Below are 20655 nucleotides of genomic sequence, written 5' to 3'. Positions count from 1 at the left end.
AGGCCAGCGTGGGTTATAGTGACGACGGACGCCAGCCTACTGGGCTAGGGTGCAGTCTGGGATTCCCTGAAAGCACAGGGTTTGTGGACTCAGGAGGAGGCCCTCCTACCGATAAATATTCTGGAATTAAGAGCGATATTCAATGCTCTTCAGGCGTGGCCTCAGCTGGCTTCGGCCGGATTCATCAGATTTCAGTCGGACAACATCACGACTATAGCTTATATCAATCATCAGGGGGGAACAAGGAGTTCCTTGGCGATGATAGAAGTTTCCAGGATAATCTGATGGGCAGAGACTCACTCTTGCCATCTATCAGCGATCTATATCCCAGGGGTAGAGAACTGGGAGGCAGATTTTATAAGTCGTCAGACTTTTCATCCGGGGGAGTGGGAGCTCCATCCGAAGGTGTTTGCTCAACTGGTTCAGCTATGGGGCACACCAGAATTGGATCTGATGGCGTCTCGTCAGAACGCCAAACTTCCTTGTTACGGATCCAGGTCCAGGGATCCTCAGGCAGTACTGATAGATGCTCTAGCAGTACCCTGGTCGTTCAACCTGGCTTATGTGTTTCCACCTTTCCCTCTCCTTCCGCGTCTGATTGCCAGAATCAAACAGGAGAGAGCTTCTGTGATTTTGATAGCACCTGCGTGGCCACGCAGGACTTGGTATGCAGACCTGGTGGACATGTCATCTCTGCCACCATGGACTCTGCCACTGCGACAGGACCTTCTGATTCAAGGTCCGTTCAAGCATCCAAATCTAATTTCTCTGCAACTTACTGCTTGGAGATTGAACGCTTGATTTTATCAAAGTCTGTCATAGATACCTTGATTCAGGCTCGAATGCCTGTCACCAGGAAAATCTATCATAAGATATGGCGTAAATATCTTTTTTGGTGCAAATCCAAAGGCTACTCATGGAGTAAGATCAGGATTCCTAGGATTTTGTCCTTTCTTCAAGAAGGATTGGAGAAAGGATTGTCAGCTAGTTCCTTAAAAGGACAGATATCTGCTTTGTCTATTCTATTGCACAAGCGTCTGGCAGATGTCCCAGACGTTCAGGCTTTTTGTCAGGCTTTAGTTAGAATCAAGCCTGTGTTTAAACCTGTTGCTCCGCCATGGAGTCTAAATTTAGTTCTTAATGTTCTTCAGGGGGTTCCGTTTGAACCCATGCATTCCAAAGATCTTAAGCTTCTGTCTTGGAAAGTTCTATTTCTAGTTGCTATCTCTTCAGCTCGAAGGGTTTCTGAATTATCTGCATTACAATGTGACTCGCCTTATCTTGTTTTCCATGCTGATAAGGTGGTTTTGCGTACCAAACCTGGGTTCCTCCCTAAGGTTGTTACTAACAGGAATATCAATCAGGAGATTGTTGTTCCTTCTCTGTGTCCTAATCCTTCTTCTAAGAAGGAACGTTTATTGCACAACTTGGATGTGGTTCGTGCTTTGAAGTTCTATTTGCAGGCAACCAAAGATTTTCGTCAATCATCTTCTTTGTTTGTTGTCTATTCTGGAAAACGTAGGGGTCAAAAGGCTACGGCTACCTCTCTTTCCTTTTGGCTGAAAAGCATCATCCGTTTGGCTTATGAGACTGCTGGACAGCAGCCTCCTGAAAGAATTACTGCTCACTTTACTAGAGCGGTGGCTTCCACATGGGCTTTTAAAAATGATGCTTCTGTTGAACAGATTTGTAAGGCTGCGACTTCGTCTTCGCTTCATACCTTTTCCAAATTTTCCAAATTTGATACTTTTGCTTCTTCGGAGGCTATTTTTGGGAGAAAGGTTTTGCAAGCAGTGGTGCCTTCCGTTTAGGCTTCTGTCTTGTCCCTCCCTTCATCCGTGTCCTAAAGCTTTGGTATTGGTATCCCACAAGTAAGGATGAATCCGTGGACTCGGTACATCTTGCAAAAGAAAACAAAATTTATGCTTACCTGATAAATTCCTTTCTTTTGCGATGTACCGAGTCCACGGCCCGCCCTGTCTATTCAAAACAGATAGTATTTTTTATGTAAACTTCAGTCATCTCTGCACCTTATAGTTTCTCCTTTTTCTTCCTTGGCCTTCGATCGAATGACTGGGGGGTGGAGTTAAGGGGGGAGCTATATAGACAGCTCGGTGGACATGAAAATATTTCTGACGGAGGTCAGGAAATCAAAGATTTTTTCCACCTGTCGAGCTCTTCATTCCATTCCTCGGCCGTCAGTGGCTCAGTGTATGGAGGTAATCGGACTAATGGTAGCGGCAATGGACATAGTTCAGTTTGCTCGCTTGCATCTCAGACTACTGCAACTATGCATGCTCAATCAGTGGAATGGGGATTATGTGGATTTAACTCCTCAGATAAATCTGGATCAAGAGACCAGAGACTCTCTTCTTTGGTGGTTGTCACAGGATCATCTGTCCCAGGGAATGTGTTTCCGCCGGCCAGAATGGGTTATAGTGACGACAGACGACAGTCTTCTGGGCTGGGGTGCAGTCTGGAATTCCCTGAAAGCCTAGGGTTTGTGGACTCGGGAGGAGGCTCTCCTACCGATAAATATTCTGGAATTAAGAGCGATATTCAATGCTCTCCAGGCATGGCCTCAGCTGGCTTCGGCCAGATTCATCAGGTTTCAGTCGGACATCATGACTGTGGCTTATATCAATCATCAGGGTGGAACAAAGAGTTCCTTAGCAGTGACAGAGGTCTCAAGGATAATCCAATGGGCAGAGGCTCACTCTTGCCATCTGTCAGCGATCTATAGCCCAGGTGTAGAGAACTGGGAGGCAGATTTTCTAAGTCGTCAGACTTTTCATCCGGGGGAGTGTTAACTCCATCCGGAGGTGTTTGCTCAGCTGGTTCGGCTCTGGGGCACACCAGAGTTGGATCTGATGGCGTCTCGTCAGAACGCCAAACTTCCTCGTTACGGCTCCAGGTCAAGGGATCCTCAGGCTGTACTGATAGATGCTCTAGCAGTACCCTGGTCGTTCAACCTGGCTTATGTGTTTCCACCTTTCCCTCTCCTTCCACGTCTGATTGCCAGAATCATACAGGAGAGAGCATCAGTGATTTTGATAGCGCCTGCGTGGCCACGCAGGACTTGGTATGCAGACCTGGTGGACATGTCATCCCTTCCACCATGGTCTCTGCCATTGAGACAGGACCTTCTGATTCAAGGTCCATTCAAGCATCCAAATCTAATTCCTCTGCAACTGACTGCTTGGAGATAGAACGCTTGATTCTATCAAAGCGGGGTTTCTCTGAGTCAGTCATACATACCTTGATTCAGGCTCGAAAGCCTGTTACCAGGAAAATTTATCATAAGATATGGCGTAAATATCTTTTTTGGTGCGAATCCAAAGGCTTCTCCTGGAGTAAAATCAGGATTCCTAGGATTTTGTCTTTTCTCCAAGAGGGATTGGAGAAAGGATTATTAGCTAGTTCCCTAAAGGGACAGATATCTGCTCTGTCTATTTTGTTGCACAAGCGTCTGGCAGATGTTCCAGACGTTCTGGCTTTTTGTCAGGCTTTAGTTAGAATCAAGCCTGTGTTTAAACCTATTGTTCCGCCATGGAGTCTAAATTTAGTCCTTAGAGTTCTTCAGGGGGTTTCGTTTGAACCCATGCATTCCATAGATATTAAGCTTTTATCTTGGAAAGTTTTGTTCCTAGTTGCTATCTCTTCAGCTCGATGAGTTTCTGAACTATCTGCATTACAATGTGACTCTCCTTATCTTGTGTTCCATGCTGATAAGGTGGTTTTGCATACCAAGCCTGGGTTCCTACCTAAGGTTGTTACTAACAGGGATATCAATCAAGAAATTGTTGTTCCTTCTCTGTGTCCTAATCCTTCTTGTAAGAAGTAACGTCTGTTGCACAACTTGGACGTGGTTCGTGCTTTGATATTTTATTTGCAGGCAACCAAAGATTTTCGTCAAACATCTTCTTTGTTTGTTGTCTATTCTGGAAAGCGTAGGGGTCAAAAGGCTACGGGGACTTCTCTTTCCTTTTGTCTGAAAAGCATCATCCGTTTGGCTTATGAGACTGCTGGACAGCAGCCTCCTGAAAGGTTTACAGCTCATTCTACTAGAGCGGTAGCTTCCACATGGGCTTTTAAAAATGATGCTTCTGTTGAACAGATTTGTAAGGCTGCGACTTGGTCGTCGCTTCATACCTTTTCAAAATTTTATAAATTTGATACTTTTGCTTCTTCGGAGGCTATTTTTGGGAGAAAGGTTTTGCAAGCAGTGGTGCCTTCCGTTTAGGTTCCTGTCTTGTCCCTCCCTTCATCCGTGTCCTAAAGCTTTGGTATTGGTATCCCACAAGTTAGGATGAATCCGTGGACTCGGTACATCATGCAAAAGAAAACAAAATTTATGCTTACCTGATAAATTTCTTTCTTTTGCGATGTACCGATTCCACGGCCCGCCCTGTCTATTCAAGAAAGATAGTATTTTTTTTATGTAAACTTCAGTCACCTCTGCACCTTATAGTTTCTCCTTTTCTTCCTTGACCTTCGGTCGAATGACTGGGGGGTGGAGTTAAGGGGGAAGCTATATATACAGCTCTGCTGTGGTGCTCTCTTTGCTACTTCCTGTCAGGAAGGACAATATCCCACAAGTTAGGATGAATCTGTGGACTCGGTACATCGCAAAAGAAAGAAATTTATCAGGTAAGCATAAATTTTGATTTTCCCGGGCTACACTTTGGGACACTCGCTGGAGGGGCCATATTGAGGCATATCATCCCACCTTTGCCCATACGTATACTTTACGCATAATTTACAAGCCTCACCTGAGCCTTAGGTAATTTGTAATGGATCTACATAGGTGAAGGGGGGCTCTTGACCACTACATTTTTCATATCTTTGCCCTGCCCAGCTGCTGCCAGTGTAATCAAGGTGGCCCTTCCCTGCACTACGTTTACCCCACTGTCTTTAGTGGTGGATCAGAGAAGCTAAGAGGCACTAAGCAAAAGCACCAGCCTGGTTCAGGCCCACTAAGTGAGAATTGCACTCTGGGTACCTGCCACAACGTCCCAGCTCACCTGCTTCAACTTCATCAGGGCCCCCCATTGCCCCAGGGCCTGGAACACCACAAATAGTGTAAATATCTTCCTCCAGTGCAGCACCACAGGAAGGTTCGCTGGGGGCAGCGCCTGACCAAGCCTCCCCTTGCCGCTATTTTAGGTTCCTAACTAGACCCTTCAGGGGATTACAGAATACTGCATCCTACCCCTTGGTCCACACCTTATTGGCCCCCTGGGAATTTTGTTTCCCCCTTTTGTTTGGCTAGTACCTGGGGCGGGGAATTTGTTACCTACTCTCCATAGTAAGTAAACCTGTGGACCCAAGTTTATCTTTGCCCTGGACTTGCTCTGACTTTCTCTGGGCCCCCTAGAAGCCCCTACACCTGGCTACCATATTCGGTGAGAGTCTGGAGGTATCTTTCTGTACAACTAAACGCACATCAGTATACCCGCGAGGAACTTCCCCTGGTAGCTCCCAAGCAGGCTGCTCTGGACTCAGTCCTACCTTTTTTGAGTGGCTCTCATAAGCCAATAGCTGCTGCGCCAGCTTGATTGTATTTGGGCATTCCACCCAAAGTGAAGTGTCATTTTTGCTGCCTAACCTATATCTTTCTTTCATGAATTGGCAAGAGTCCATGAGCTAGTGACGTATCCTACCAGGAGAGGCAAAGTTTCCCAAACCTCAAAATGCCTATAAATACACCCCTCACCACACCCACAATTCAATTCATTCAATTTTACAAACTTTGCCTACTATGGGGGTGGTGAAGTAAGTTTGTGCTAAGATTTCTACGTTGATATGCGCTTCTCAGCATTTTGATGCCCGATTCCTCTCAGAGTACAGTGAATGTCAGAGGGATGTGAAGGGAGTATCACCTATTGAATGCAATGTTTTTCCTCACGGTAGATCTACTTCATAGGTTCTCTGTTATCGGTCGTAGAGATTCATCGCCTACCTCCCTTTTCAGATCGACGATATACTCTCATATTCCATTACCTCTACTGATAACCGTTTCAGTACTGGTTTTGCTATCTGCTATATGTGGATGGGTGTCTTTTGGTAAGTATGTTTTCATTACTTAAGACAATCTCAGCTATGGTTTGGCACTTTATGTATTTATATAAAGTTCTAAATATATGTATTGTACTTATATTTGCCATGATTCAGGTTTCAGTATATTTCCTTTTTCAGACTGTCCGTCATATCTGGGAAATGCATTTTTTAGGAAAACTTATTTCTAGGGATGCACCGAAATGAAAATTCTAAACCGAAACCGAAAATTCAGGATGCCCTTGGCCGAAAACCGAAACCGAAAATGACTTTTTCCCCCAAATGATTTTAAAACATTTTTTTTCTATAATTTTATTATTAATATAAGACTTTTAATTATATATATACAGTATATATATATATATATATATATATATATATATATATATAATATATATATATATATATATATAATATATATATATATATATATACACATAATAATCTGCATTGAGGTACACAGCAGGCAGCATGGGCTTAAGCATGGTACTGAGACACAGAGGAATGCAAGAGATCCTATTACCAGTGCTTGTGGATTGTAGCCCAAACAATTACAGTTCTCCTGTCAGTGTGCAAAGGCCCCTACATATTGCATATAATTCATTCTTATCTGGACTGGCTCCCTGTCTGGCGGTGACACTTTTGTAAAAGCAGCTCCTTGTGCAGGACTCAGGAGGAGGAGGTAACAGCTGCTTGTATTGAAACCACGCTGCAGCCCCTCTGTCTGTCTTATCTGGCTCCCTGTCTAATCGTGACTTTATTTGTGCAGGACTCAATGAGCTGCTTTTTCAAATAAAGTCACAGTTAGACAGGGAGCCAGATAAGGGTAAATATACGTATGATCCTTTCACACACTCACTGACTGGAGGATCCCTTACAAGTAACTATATGGCTCTGCAGGCAAGTGTCATAAATTTCATCTGACACAGCAAGTTCCCTCTCTCACTCTGCCGCTCTGCTTCAAGTTAGTGAACAGCCCACAGTGCCGCACCCCCTCTACCCGCAAGGCATTCTCGGGCATGTAGTTAAAGTTGAATATGGCCTAGAAATAACCCAGCCACACGGGGCTAAATTTAGATGCGTCTTCTAACTACTTATTGCGGTCAGTGAGGCACGGGGGAGGACACTTAGAGGGATACAAATCTGGCTGCCAGGGGTTGATTTTGTGGTGCATAGGGGTCAATTTAATTTCAAATAGAACATGCAATTTTCGGCCGGTTTTCCCCTCTTTCGGCCGAAATGGGATAGGCCCATTTTCGGCCGAAATTTTCGGTGGCCGAAATTTCGGTGCATCCCTACTTATTTCTTACCTGGGGTATAGTCTTTTTTCAATTGACTATCATTTTTAAATTCGCGGGCCAAAATGCCAAAGTATATTGCGTCATTTTTGGCACAAGATTTTTTTTGCCGTGAAGTTACGTTCGATGGTGCAAATTCGTCATTTCCGGCGTCTTTGTCAACGCCGAGTCCTTTCACAAGGTTGCGTCTTCAATGACGCGAGTGTGTCATTTCCGGATGTTGTTAGCGCCAAAAAATTTTCTCTGTGCGTCGTACTTGGCGCAAAATATTTTCTTTATTTCAAACCCCATTCCTATATGCCTCTTGCCTTTTTTTCTCTATCAGAGTTCTATGCTGTTTGCATTTATTTCCCATTCCTGAAACTGCCATATAAGGAAATTGATCATTTTGCTTTATATGTTGTTTTTTTCTCTTACATTTGCAAGATGTCTCAATCTGATCCTGTGTCAGAAATCACTGTTGGAACCCTGCTGACTGATAACAGTTCTACCAAAGCTAAGTACATTTGTTGTAATCTTGTGGAGATTATTTCTCCATCTGTGGTTTGTAATAAGTTGTCATGATAAACTTTTACATGCAGAGAATGTGTCCATCAGTAATAGTACATTTCCTGTTGCTGTTCCTTTAACATCTCATGTACAAGATATACCTGTGAATTTATAAGAATGTATTGCTGATTCTATTCAGAAGGCTTTGTCTGCCATCCCGCCTTCTAATAAATGTAAAGGTCTTTTAAAACTTCTCATAAAGTTGATGAAATTTCAAATGACCGACAACATACTGACTTATCCTCCTCTGATGAGGATCTATCTGATTCAGAAGATCCTTCCTCAGATATTGACACTGACAACTCTACTTATTTATTTAAAATAAAGTACATTCGTTCTTTGTTAAAGAAGTGTTGATTATATTGGATTTTGAGGAGACTAGTCCTCTTGATATTAAAACTAGTAGGCGTTTAAATTCTGTTTATAAACCTCCTGTGGTTTTTCCAGAGGTTTTTTCCAGTTCCTGATGCTATTTCTGATATGATTTCTAAGGAATGAAATAGGCCTGGTACTTCTTTTATTCCTTCTTCAAGGTTTAAAAAATTGTATCCTTTGCCAGCAGTTACTTTAGAGTTTTGGGAAAAGATCCCCATAGTCGATTGGGCTATCTCTACTCATGCTAAACGTACTACTATTCCTACGGATGATAGTATTTATCTAAGGAAAGCCTATTTATATTCAGGTTTTCTTCTCAGGCCTGCAATTTCTTTGGCTGATGTTGCAGCTGCTTCAACCTTTTGGTTGGAAACTTTAGCGCAACAAGTATTGGATCATGATTTATCTAGCATTGTTAACTTCATTCAACATGCTAATAATTTTATTTGTAATGCCATTTTTTATATCATCAAGAATGATGTTAAATCTATGTCTAGAAGAGCTAGAAGAGCTTTGTGGCGTAAATCTTGGAATGCTGACATGACTTCTAAGTCCAGATTACTATATCTTTCTTTCCAAGGTAATAAGTTATTTGGTTCTCAGTTGGATTCAATCATTTCAACTGTCACTGGGGGGAAGGGAGTTTTTTTTGCCTCAGGATAAAAGACCTAAGGGTAAATCTAAAGCTTCTAACAGTATTCGTTCCTTTCGACAAAATAAGGATCAGAAACATAACCCCTCCCCCAAGGAATCTGTTTCCAATTGTAAGCCTTCCTTGAATTGGAATGAATTCAAGCCATTTAAGAGATCAAAGCCAGCCCCTAAGTCAGCATGAAGGTGCAGCCCTCATTCCAGCTCAGCTGGTAGGGGGCAGATTAAGATTTTTCAAAGATGTTTGGACCAATTCGGTCCAAAATCAATGGATTCAGAGTACTGTCTCTCAAGGGTTAAGAAAAGGATTCAGAGTTAAGACCGCCTGTGAGAAGATATTTTCTCTCACGCATTCCTGCAAACCCAGTAAAGGCTCAGGCTTTCCTGAAGTGTGTTTCAGACCTGGAGTTATCAGGGGTAATCATGCCAGTTCCGCTTCAGGAACAGGGTCTGGGGTTTTATTCAAATCTATTAATTGTTCCGAAGAAAGAAAATTCTTTCAGACCAGTTTTGTATCTAAAAATTTTGAATCGATATGTAAGAGTACCAACTTTCAAAATGGTGACTATAAGGACTATTCTGCCTTTTGTTCAGCAAGGGCATTATATATCCACAATAGACTTACAGGATGCATATCTTCATATTCCGATTCATCCAGATCACTATCAGTTCCTGAGATTCTCTTTTCTAGACAAGGGTTACCAATTTGTTGCTCTTCCTTTTGGCCTAGCGACAGCTCCTGTAATCAGAGAGCGGGGTATTGCGTTGTTTCCTTATTTGGACGATATCTTGGTACTTGCTCAGTCTTTACGTTCTGCAGAATCTCACATGAATCAACTAGTGTTGTTTCTTCAAAAACATGGTTGGAGGATCAATTTACAAAAAAGTTCTTTGATTCCTCAGACAAGGGTAACCTTTTTAGGTTTCCAGATAGATTCAGTGTCCATGACTTTGTCTCTAACGGACAAGAGACGTTTGAAGGTTCCAACAGGCTGAAACCAATTTCAGTCTCAGTCATTCCCTTCAGTAGCTATGTGCATGGAAGTTTTAGGTCTCATGACTGCAGCCATCGGACGCGATCCCCTTTGCTCATTTTCATATGAGACCTCTCCAGCTTTGTATGCTGAATCAATGGTGCAAGGATTATACAAAGATATCACAATTAATATCATTAAATCCCAATGTTCGACTATCTCTGACTTGGTGGTTAGATCACCATCGTATTGTTCTAGGGGCCTCTTTCGTTCATGCAACCTGGACTGTGATCACAACAGATGCAAGTCTTTCAGGTTGGGAAGCTGTTTGGGGATCTCTGACAGCACAAAGGGTTTGGAAATCTCAAGAGGCGAGATTACCAATAAATATTTTGGAACTCTGTGCGATTCTCAGGGCTCTTTAGTTTTGGCCTCTGTTGAAGAGAGAACCGTTCATTTGTTTTCAGACAGACAATATCATAACTGTGGCATATGTCAATCATCAGGGTGGGACTCACAGTCCTCAAGCTATGAAAGAAGTATCTGGGATACTTGTTTGGGCGGAATCCAGCTCCTGTCTAATTTCTGCGGTTCATATGCCAGGTATAGACAATTGGGAAGCGGATTATCTCAGTCGTCAGACTTTACATCAGGGAGAGTGGTCTCTCCATCCAGATGTTTTCTCAAATTGTTCAGATGTGGGGTCTTTCAGAAATAGATCTGATGGCATCTCATCTAAACAAGAAACTTCCCAGGTACCTGTCCAGGTCCAGGGATCCTCGGGCAGAAGCAGTGGATGCGTTGACACTTCCTTGGTGTTACCAACCTGCTTACATTTTCCCGCCTCTAGTTCTTCTTCCAAGAGTGTTCTCCAAAATCATCATGGAGCAATCGTTTGTGTTGCTGGTGGCTCCAGCATGGCCTCACAGGTTTTGGTATGCGGATCTTGTTTGGATGTCCAGTTGCCAACCTTGGCCACTTCCAATAAGATCGGACCTTCTGTCTCAAATTCCGTTTTTCCATCAGGATCTCAAATCATTAAATTTGAAGGTATGGAAATTGAACGCCTAGTGCTTAGTCATAAAGGTTTCTCTGATTCAGTGATTAATACTATGTTACAGGCTCGTAAATCTGTTTCTAGAAAGATTTATTATCGAGTTTGGAAGACTTACATTTCATGGTGTTCCTCTCATAAATTCTCTTGGCATTCTTTTAGAATTCCTAGAATTTTACAGTTTCTTCAGGATGGTTTGGATAAAGGTTTGTCTGCAAGTTCCTTGAAAGGACAAATCTCTGCTCTTTCTGTTTTATTCCACAGAAAAATTGCTAAACTTCCTGATATTCACTGTTTTATACAGGCTTTGGTTCGTATCAAGCCTGTCATTAAATCAATCTCTCCTCCTTGGAGTCTTAGTTTGGTTTTGAAGGCTTTATAGGCTCCTCCATTTGAGCCTATGCATTCTTTGGACATTTAACTACTTTCTTGGAAAGTATTGTTCCTTTTGGCCATCTCTTCTGCTAGAAGAGTTTCTGAATTATCTGCTCTCTCTTGTGAATCTCCTTTTCTGATTTTTCATCAGGATAAGGCAGTTTTGCGGACTTCATTTAAATTCTTACCTAAGGTTGTGAATTCTAACAACATTAATAGAGAATTTGTTGTCCCTTCTTTGTGTCCTAATCCTAAGAATTCTTTGAAGAGATCTTTACATTCTTTGGATGTGGTGAGAGCTCTGAAATATTATGTTGAAGCTACTAAAGATTTCAGGAAGACTTCTAGTCTATTTATCTTTTCTGGTTCCAGGAAAGGTCAGAAGGCTTCTGCTATTTCTTTGGCATCGTGGTTAAAGCTTTTGATTCATCAAGCTTATTTGGAGTCGGGTAAAGCCCCGCCTCAGAGAATTACAACTCATTCTAATAGTTCAGTTTCCACTTCTTGGGCTTTTAAGAATGAAGCTTCAGTTGATCAGATTTGCAAAGCAGCAACTTGGTCTTCTTTGCATACATTTACTAAATTCTACCATTTTGATGTATTTGCTTCTTCGGAAGCAGTTTTTGGTTGAAAAGTTCTTCAGTTTGATTCTTCTGCTTATAATTTAAGTTTTTTTTTTTATTTATGAAAATAAACTTATATTTGGGTTGTGGATTAATTTTTTCAGCGGAATTGGCTGTTTTTATTTTTTATCCGTCCCTCTCTAGTGACTCTTGCGTGGAGTTCCACTTCTTGGGTATTCCTATCCCATACGTCACTAGCTCATGGACTCTTGCCAATTACATGAAAGAAATTATAATTTATGTAAGAAATTACCTTATAAATTAATTTCTTTCATATTGGCAAGAGTCCATGAGGCCCACCCTTTTTGTGGTGGTTATGATTTTTTTATATAAAGCACAATTATTTCCAAATTCCTTTGTTGATGCTTTTTACTCCTTTCTTTATCGCCCCACTACTTGGCTATTCGTTAAACTGAATTGTGGGTATGGTGAGGGATGTATTTATAGGCATTTGGAGGTTTGGGAAACTTTGCCCCTCCTGGTAGGATTGTATATCCCATATGTCACTAGCTCATGGACTCTTGCCAATATGAAATAAATGAATTTATCAGGTAAGTTCTTACCTAAATTATGTTTGTTTGTAGGTTTCTATTCCTACATTATCGGTCATTGTATCATATGCCACAAGCTTCTGCATTGCAAGTTTTACTGAATTTTATGTGTATATTGTGCACTGTGTGACTCCCTCAGGACTCTCCCTTTCCGGCTCTGCTTGTCTGAGCTGGTCAGCTCCCCTTTCCTTTTCCCGAGTGTTATTGTATAGGAAACCTTAACTTTGCATTTACTTTACCACACGAGGGGAGAACTATCATATGCCACAAGTCTCTGCATTACAAGTTTTACTAAATTTTCTGTGTATACTGTGCACTGTGTGACTCCCTCAAGACTCTCCCTTTCCGGCTCTGCTTGTCTGAGCTGGTCATCTCCCCTTTCCTTTTCCCCTTCCTTCAGGTCGTATCCTCTTTCCCCGAGTTGAGAGGGGGTCTGTCACTGTCTCTAGGGTCATAGCCTTTGGCCTGTGTTTGGGGGACCTCTCTGGTTCCTGCCTTTGTGTGGCGGCATTCTTTGGCTCATTCTAAGTCCGATAGAATTTTGGTCTCTACAGTGACTGCCGGCATGCGGGGGTAGGGATCCGGGGGGACCATCCTGCCCTGCTCCGAGTGTTATTGTATATTAAACCTAAACTTTGCATTTACTTTACCACACCAGGAAGAACCACTCTGTGCCCTCCCATATATATGTATCTTGTATCTACAACACTTTTCAGTAAATGCCTCATACTTCCAGATGAGGTCAAGAGGGTCATCTGTCCTAGTCATGATTGCTGATGCTCAGTAATTTTTTATTTTACATCTTTCCTGTCAACCTAGGGGGTAATTGTCCTGTGCCTTTATCCCTACCCTTAACCCGCATACAAACCTTGCTTAATCTTTCGCTCCCCACATCACAAACAAGAATGCCTCATACTTCCAGACGCCACTCGAAAGCCCAGGGGACCACTCTTCTAGCACGGTTTTAGATCATTTCACTCAGCCACCCAAGGAACATGTGGAGGACTCAATGAGGGTCTGAGTGACTCAGAATCTCTAAAAGAGAGTTCCCAGCCCGACACCTTACTATCTCCCCAATCCCAACACTTCATCACAGAAGCCACTCTCAAGAAAATGTTCGCGTGTCAAATGCGCTCCATCACGATGGAAATTCAGAGGAGCCATGCCGAGCTTAAAAAAGATATCTCAGAAATTGCAGAAAGGGTGGACTCTCTCGAGAGAAAACAAGACGATATTACCACCGACCAGTCGAACCTCTTGGCGTACTCAGCATTATCAGATCAATTGAGCCAACTCGAATTCAAGCTGGCTGATGTCAAAGATCGGGCACGCAGGAACAATGTCATATTCAGAGGGATACCGGAAGATATCGCACCAGCGGAACTTCAGAATTACTTGTACGAGCTCTTCGGTGAACTATTGGGCCCTAGTGAGGGCATGACCACTACCATGGAAAGAGCCCATAGAGCTTTGCGCCCGAGATCAGTTTCGCAAGAGAAGCCAAGAGATGTTATTGTCTGTTTTCATAGTTTTCTCTTTAAGGACAAGCTTATGCAGGCTGCCTTTCGCAAACCGCAGTTGCCGGAAAAGTTCAGGGACATCCAACTGTTGCCCGACTTATCGGCACATACTTTACAGCATAAGAGATTATACCAACCAGTCACCATGGTACTCAGAAGAGCAGGTATTAAATATAGATGGGGCTACCCGACAAAATTGATAATATCTAGAGATAACCAGACACACACAGTGTCCACCTTGGCCCAGGGGACCACTCTTCTAGCACAGTGGGGACTCACAGCTGATGATTTGCAAGAACTCCCTCCCGGGCGAAACTACAGGCTACTGCCCCTGAATGGACAAGTAAAGATCAAAGACCCAAAAGATTGAAAACGCAGCAGACTCAGGATTCTCGTGCACAGCCCCCTTGACCGTAAATCTTTACTGTAGGACAATCTTCAGTCCCTCCAAGGAGTTTTATTGCCTCTGCCAATTCTCGCAGATGTTTTGGAGTCACATGAGGTTTGTGAACTACACAAGGTTGAGAAGAAGATGCCCCAATAGTTCAGATAAGCTGTTTCAATTTACTCTGTTTGATGTTACACATGTTAATGTATGATATTGGGTTGACACGGCACAGGTTAAGGGCTCCTAACTTCGATGGAGGGATAATCATACTGTTAACATTGCTGGTATCTTAATGTATGGTACTCTGTTATTGTTATTTTTGAAATAATGTTATTATATTTTTGCACTCCCCTTAGGTTGACAGACACCAACGACCACCCACTTGACTTGACCTCTACATATGTGGAGCGGGGCTGGATATTCTGGCCCCTGTAACCCCTCTCTATGCTTAGCTCCCCCCCCCCCCTACATAGGGCAGCCAATGCCAGGGTTCCACCCAGGTGGACTATTTCCACCTCAACTCTTAGTACATTACCGATATTCAAGTACTTGACTAAACCCCCTCTCCCTCTCCCCTTTTTTCCCTCCCTTCTTTGATACTTTTCCTCCCTCACTCCATACCCTTTGACTGCCAACTCTGGAATGGCTTCAGCCTTCCCCACCCCAAAGCAATCCCATAGGGCAGACAACGACGTTGAGCCGTCTCAGATTTCTCACCCATAATGTCCTTGAGGGTTTTTTTTACTTTGCAGGGAGTATGGGTCATTTTAGAGAGGAGTTTCTAGAGGCTACCATTGTCACGATACCCAAATTCAATAAGGACCCCTCACTATGCTCCAGCTACAGACCGATTTCTTTGATTAATGTAGATGTCAAAGTATACTCAAAACTGTTGGCTAATTGGGTCTGCAAACTCCTACCGAACCTAATTAACCCAGACCAGGTGGGCTTCATCCACAGTCGCGAGGGCCCTGATAACACCAGGCGACTTATCAGTATTGTGAACGAGTCCACTAGGATGCATAAGCCCTTCTCGGTCAGAGAAGGCTTTTGATAGAGTCCGATGGGCCTACCTGTGGGAAACTTTGAAAGTGTTAAAATTTCCCCCATAATCTGTCGGGCTATTCAGGCCCTATACTCCACTCCGACGGCAAGGATCAGGGGTTTGGGTTTCCACTCTCCCCCTTTTCGGATTTCGAATGGCACCAGACAGGGGTGCCCGTTATCCCCCCTGCTGTTTGCTCTAGCGGTCGAACCCCTGGCAGAGCGAATTTGCTTAGATAAAGACATGCAGGGAATTATATTATCGGGCACCAAACATAAGATCGCCTTATTCGCCGACGATATTACTATATTCTCGGCAGATCCGTCCAGTGCCATCCCTAGACTCTTGGATATCCTAAAAGTCTTTGGAGACCTTTCCTATTATAAACTTAATGTCTCTAAAACAGAGATATATTGGTGGGGATACCCGCAAGAGACTACATCTCCAAATTGCAGGATACATTTAATTTTAAATGGACAAAAGAACAGGTCACTCGCGTGCGGATATCCAACAGTGTAGTACACATGGTCAAGGATAACTACCTCCCCCTCCTTGCGGAATTGCGCACCCTTAAACCCACATGGGATCACAAATCCATCTCATGGATGGGACGAATTGCTTCCCTTAAAATGTAATTTCTCCCGAAACTCACGTATCTCTTTCAATGCCTCCTGATTAAAATCCCCATGCACCTCTTACTACAATTTCAAAGTGAGATAACAAAGTTTATCTGGCAAGGCAAGACCCCTAGAATTGCCCACAAAACTTTTCAGCTCCATATTCAACCGGGGGCGCTTAGCATCTCCATCTATAGTGAAATATTATGAGGGCGCAATGCTCACGCATGTTTCCCAGTGGGGAGTACTTCAGTCGTGTGACAGGTGGAGGGAAATAGAGCAAGCCTCACTGCCACACAATGTATTCCTTAAAGACCTGATCTGGACCCCACCTCACTGCCGCAGATCACTGGGCATCCAAAATCCTGTCATTCTAGAATGCCTCTCAGTCTGGGATAAGATTCAACACCGTCAGTTAGTCGCCTCCCACCCCTCCTCGATTATTTCGGTAGCAAGTCTTTTTACGGGACTCGCAGAGACTCAACCTAACATCTGGGCTCGACTGGAGGTTAGCAGGTCTCAGACTTCTGGTCAGCGACCCAACAAGACAGGTTTTTTGATCTATCCCCCCTGGATTCTCGAGCAGATATCCCTCCCATCCTCCACTTCGAAGCCCTCAGAGTCAAAAGTTTCTTAAGAAGTTGGGGTTTCTTGCCTCCATCTTCCCGCCCCCTTACTCCATGGGAGTCCATCTGGCGCAGGGGTCACAGACTTGTCAAACCACTGACGACACACTACAATTTACTGGAGGGCACTCTTCCTCCCGAGCCGGCTTTACACCTGCTTAGGTGGGACACACTCTTACATATTCACATCCCAGTTGACACCTGGCAACGAATCATCTTACTGACCAAGAAATCACTACACTGCATAACAATGTTTGAGACTTACTATAAAGGCATCACTCACTGGTACCTGGTTCCTACGCGGCTATCTAAAATGTTCCCTGGCACTTCCCCCCTTTGTTGGAGAGGCTGTGGTCTTCCTGGCGATATATTACATATTTGGTGGGAATGCCCAAAAATTACACCACTTTGGAACAGAGGTTTTCGTGCCCTAACCGACATGGGAATCAGGATTCCTCGCAACCCAGCCTCTGCCCTCCTCCACTTGGGCTTACATACCTTGACCACACATCAAAGTTTTAATGTGCATATACCTATTCTCCTCCATCAAAACAAACATAGCTAGAGCATGGAAAAAGGAATTACCCCCAAATTGGAGGGATATTGAGCACACGATGGCCTTTCTCTATACTATGGAAAAGGCCATATATTATGATCTGAATAAATCTGACTTATTTGAAATGGCTTGGGCTGATTGGAAAGCACTTCATGCGACCTCCTGGCTCCCACCTGCCACGACACAAGACCCCCTCATCCTTACTGACAAGCTACCCGACTCTTACTACCGCCAGGTCCGCCTCCTTAAGGCGACTGTGAAGATCTGTCCCCCCCCTCTTCCACTCCTCTCTCTCTATGCTTCCCTCCCCCCCCTTACTACTCTTACTCGACTTATGGTACTGTACTAAGCATAGATTTGTCTTATGTTCTGCTCACTGTACATATGGTGAACTGTTTGAATAACATTTTACTGTTCATAATTTTTTGGACCCTAGTGTCTGATCCTTTAATATGTGATTATCTGTGATGGAGGCCTGCATTCCCCCAACTGTTGTCATCTATTCTGAAAAAGGAATGAAAATATCTATTTAAAAAAAAATATATATATTAAGACACTTATGATTCATACATTGCATCTTATCTGGTAATTGCTTATGTTTTTTCTTAAAGGACTGGTATGTGTCGCTGGTTCGATCACAATGCTATACACACTCAGACTCTGCACTGCTGGAAGGAGCAGAACTGGTGAATAGAATTCCACACACAGAACGTCATTCCTTTATGAACAGCAAGGTACAGTAAAATCATTATTGTACAAATGGGACAAGCAATTGATAAACAATATTTGGTGAATGAGCTTTTGGAATACATTATCTGAATTTGAGAAGACCAGTATTTCTCATGTATGCTATTATATAGAGGATATTTTTGTTGCTGTACCAGTTAATTTATTTTCATTTTGTTTAATGTGGTGAGAGTCCATGAGCCATTGGTCCTGGGATCTAATACCCATGCTGTAGAGTCCACAAGTAAAATTGAGAGAAAAGGTTAAGGCAGGCACCCATTTACCAGCCAGTTCTTTCCTTTCAAAAACTATCCCAAAAGTGAGTTAAGAAAAAAAGTTGCTGCCCTACAATCTACATAACAGAAGCCTCATTTTAAAAGACACACAAAGTGGAACTTATCTAGTAGAATGGATTGTACAATTTCTGGAAGGAATCTTCCTGCTTCTAATAAAGCCATTCTTAATGAGAGCTTTAACCAGAAAGGCAAATAAACAACTTTAGTCCTTTGACTCAAATGTGGACAAATTATTTTTTTGAAATCTCATGTCGGAAAAAAATATTTTTAAATGCTCTTTAAAATTTAAATAGGACAAAGAAAATACCTTATCCTAATAGAAAATAAGATAAAAAATCTCACAAAAAAGGTAAACAACCCAGAGACTTTGCTGGTGAAAATTGCAGAAGAAACAATCACTTTCTAAATAATCTGAATGGTTAAACCCATTCATAGGTTCAAAAGAAGAGATTGAAAATCTCTTAAAACCAATAAGGTTCTCAGGAAGAGAAAATCTCTTGACTACTTACATTGACTAGATCTAGAACAAAGATCTGAATGTCAGAAACCTTAAGAAACTTGCAGATACTGTAAGTCCTTAACTAAATTATTTTGTAAAAATTTAAAAATTCCTGAAAATTCTGAGAAATAATGGTAAAAAAAAAATAAAATGTTTAACACATCTGGAAAGAGAAAAAAATTGAAACTGGTGATGCAAGTAACTTGTTACAGGCTGCCTTGTTCAAAGAAAGGTCTCAACTATCTTGTTCAAAAACTTAGTTTATGAAGTAAGAGATCAATCAAGAAAAAAGAATGTTGACTCTGTGGTAAAGACCAAATTGAAGAAAGAACATAGAATTTAGGTCTGCATAACCAGGTTTGCAGAGAGAAAACAATAGCATTAGTTAAAATGTATACAGAATTGAAAAGCAAAATTAACAATCATAGAATAAGCTTGCTATACACACTTAAAGAGACAGTGCGGTCAAAAACAAAAATACAATAATTTCATAAAGATTTATGTATATAGATAATTTGCCATTGGCTCTTATTAAAATTTTTGCTGCTTAAGTAGTTAAAAATGAGAATAAACTTTCCTGTTTTAGCAGTCCTAATATCAGCTTTCAATACGGCCATAATTCACACTCCCCATACAGCCTGCTCTTTTGCTACTGTCCCTAGTTATAAGAGCAGCCTACACTGGCTGTTTATTAAGGTATATTGTGAACATCAGGGAAAATTGATTTCTTCACTTACTTTACTGTTGAGGCAAAGATAAGACTGGGATACCAGAGAGGGGCCAGGAGATTAATCCTAGGAGTAATGGCTCATGGACTCTAACCACCTTATGAAGGAAACATCTCTGACAAGCATATGATCATATTCCACATTAGACACAGCTACAAACAAGCAGCATTGAAAATGTCTATTGATTGAGGCCTAGTAGCAGCTTATATTGCCATAAGGGCAGTCTGGTTGAGACACTAAGTTCCAAAGCTAACATTTGCATCTTACCATTTGAAGCTAGCATGTTGTTTGTACATTGCTTGATAACATGATTTACAAGAACTCATGAAGAAAAAGTATGTTTCTTCCTTAGAATTCTAGAAATATAAATTCTGAGTTGATCTTATTTTCTTTCTGTGTCAACTATTATCATTATTATCAGTTATTTTTAGCGCACCAACAGATTCTGCAGCGATATAAACAAAGGTATTATATGCAGGGCAACATTTATAGGAAAAAGTGGGTAGAGGGCCCTGCCAAGAGTTGCACTGTTGTAAATCAGCTCTCATGAAGGTGATCTACAAACTGCTGGGCTTGTAGGGTTACATGCTAAGTGGTTTTAAGGGGATAACAAAGGAAGAGAGGTACTTAGATTGGAAAAGGTTAGCGTATATTGTAAGCATCCCTGAACAGTAGTGTCTTTAAAGAGTGCTTTAAACTTTCAAAACTGAGGGAGAGTCTTGTGGAGCGAGGCAGAGAGTTTCACAAAATAGGGGCTAGTCTGGAGAAGTCCTGTAGACAGAAATGTGAGGTAATAACAGGAGAGGAGGAGGTCATGAATAGAGCGAAGGGGACGGGAGGGAGAGTATCTGGAGACAATGTCTAAGATATAGGGGGAGCAGTGCCATAGAGGCCCTTGAATGTCAGATTCAGGTGCAGTAGAAGAAGAGCAACATGTAAGGAAGATCAGCCTAGTAGAGGCATTCATTAAGGATTGTAATAAAGATAGAGGGCAACTGGGGAGACAAGAGAAGATAGAGTTGCAATAATCAAGGCGGGAAATGGTGAGAGAGTGGATTAAGATCTTAGTTGTGTCTTATGTAAGAAAGTGGTTAATTTTGGAGATTTTTATTTTTATTTTATTCAGAGTATTGTCTCTCAGGGGTAC

At 42.2% G+C, this 20655-nt stretch overlaps 1 protein-coding gene across 1 annotated transcript in view; it reads left to right on the top strand.

Moving 5' to 3' along the window:
• HTT (huntingtin) overlaps positions 1-20655 on the top strand; it is a gene marked incomplete in the record, with an annotated part of 1068170 nt that overhangs the window by 767021 nt on the left and 280494 nt on the right. The window contains 1 exon segment of the mRNA XM_053704193.1: positions 17871-17993. Within this exon segment, the coding sequence (XP_053560168.1) occupies positions 17871-17993 (123 nt within the window).

This window comes from Bombina bombina, chromosome 2 (genome assembly GCF_027579735.1).
Source record: "Bombina bombina isolate aBomBom1 chromosome 2, aBomBom1.pri, whole genome shotgun sequence".
NCBI lineage: Eukaryota > Metazoa > Chordata > Amphibia > Anura > Bombinatoridae > Bombina > Bombina bombina.
This window is presented reverse-complemented; position numbering and strand designations above follow the sequence as displayed.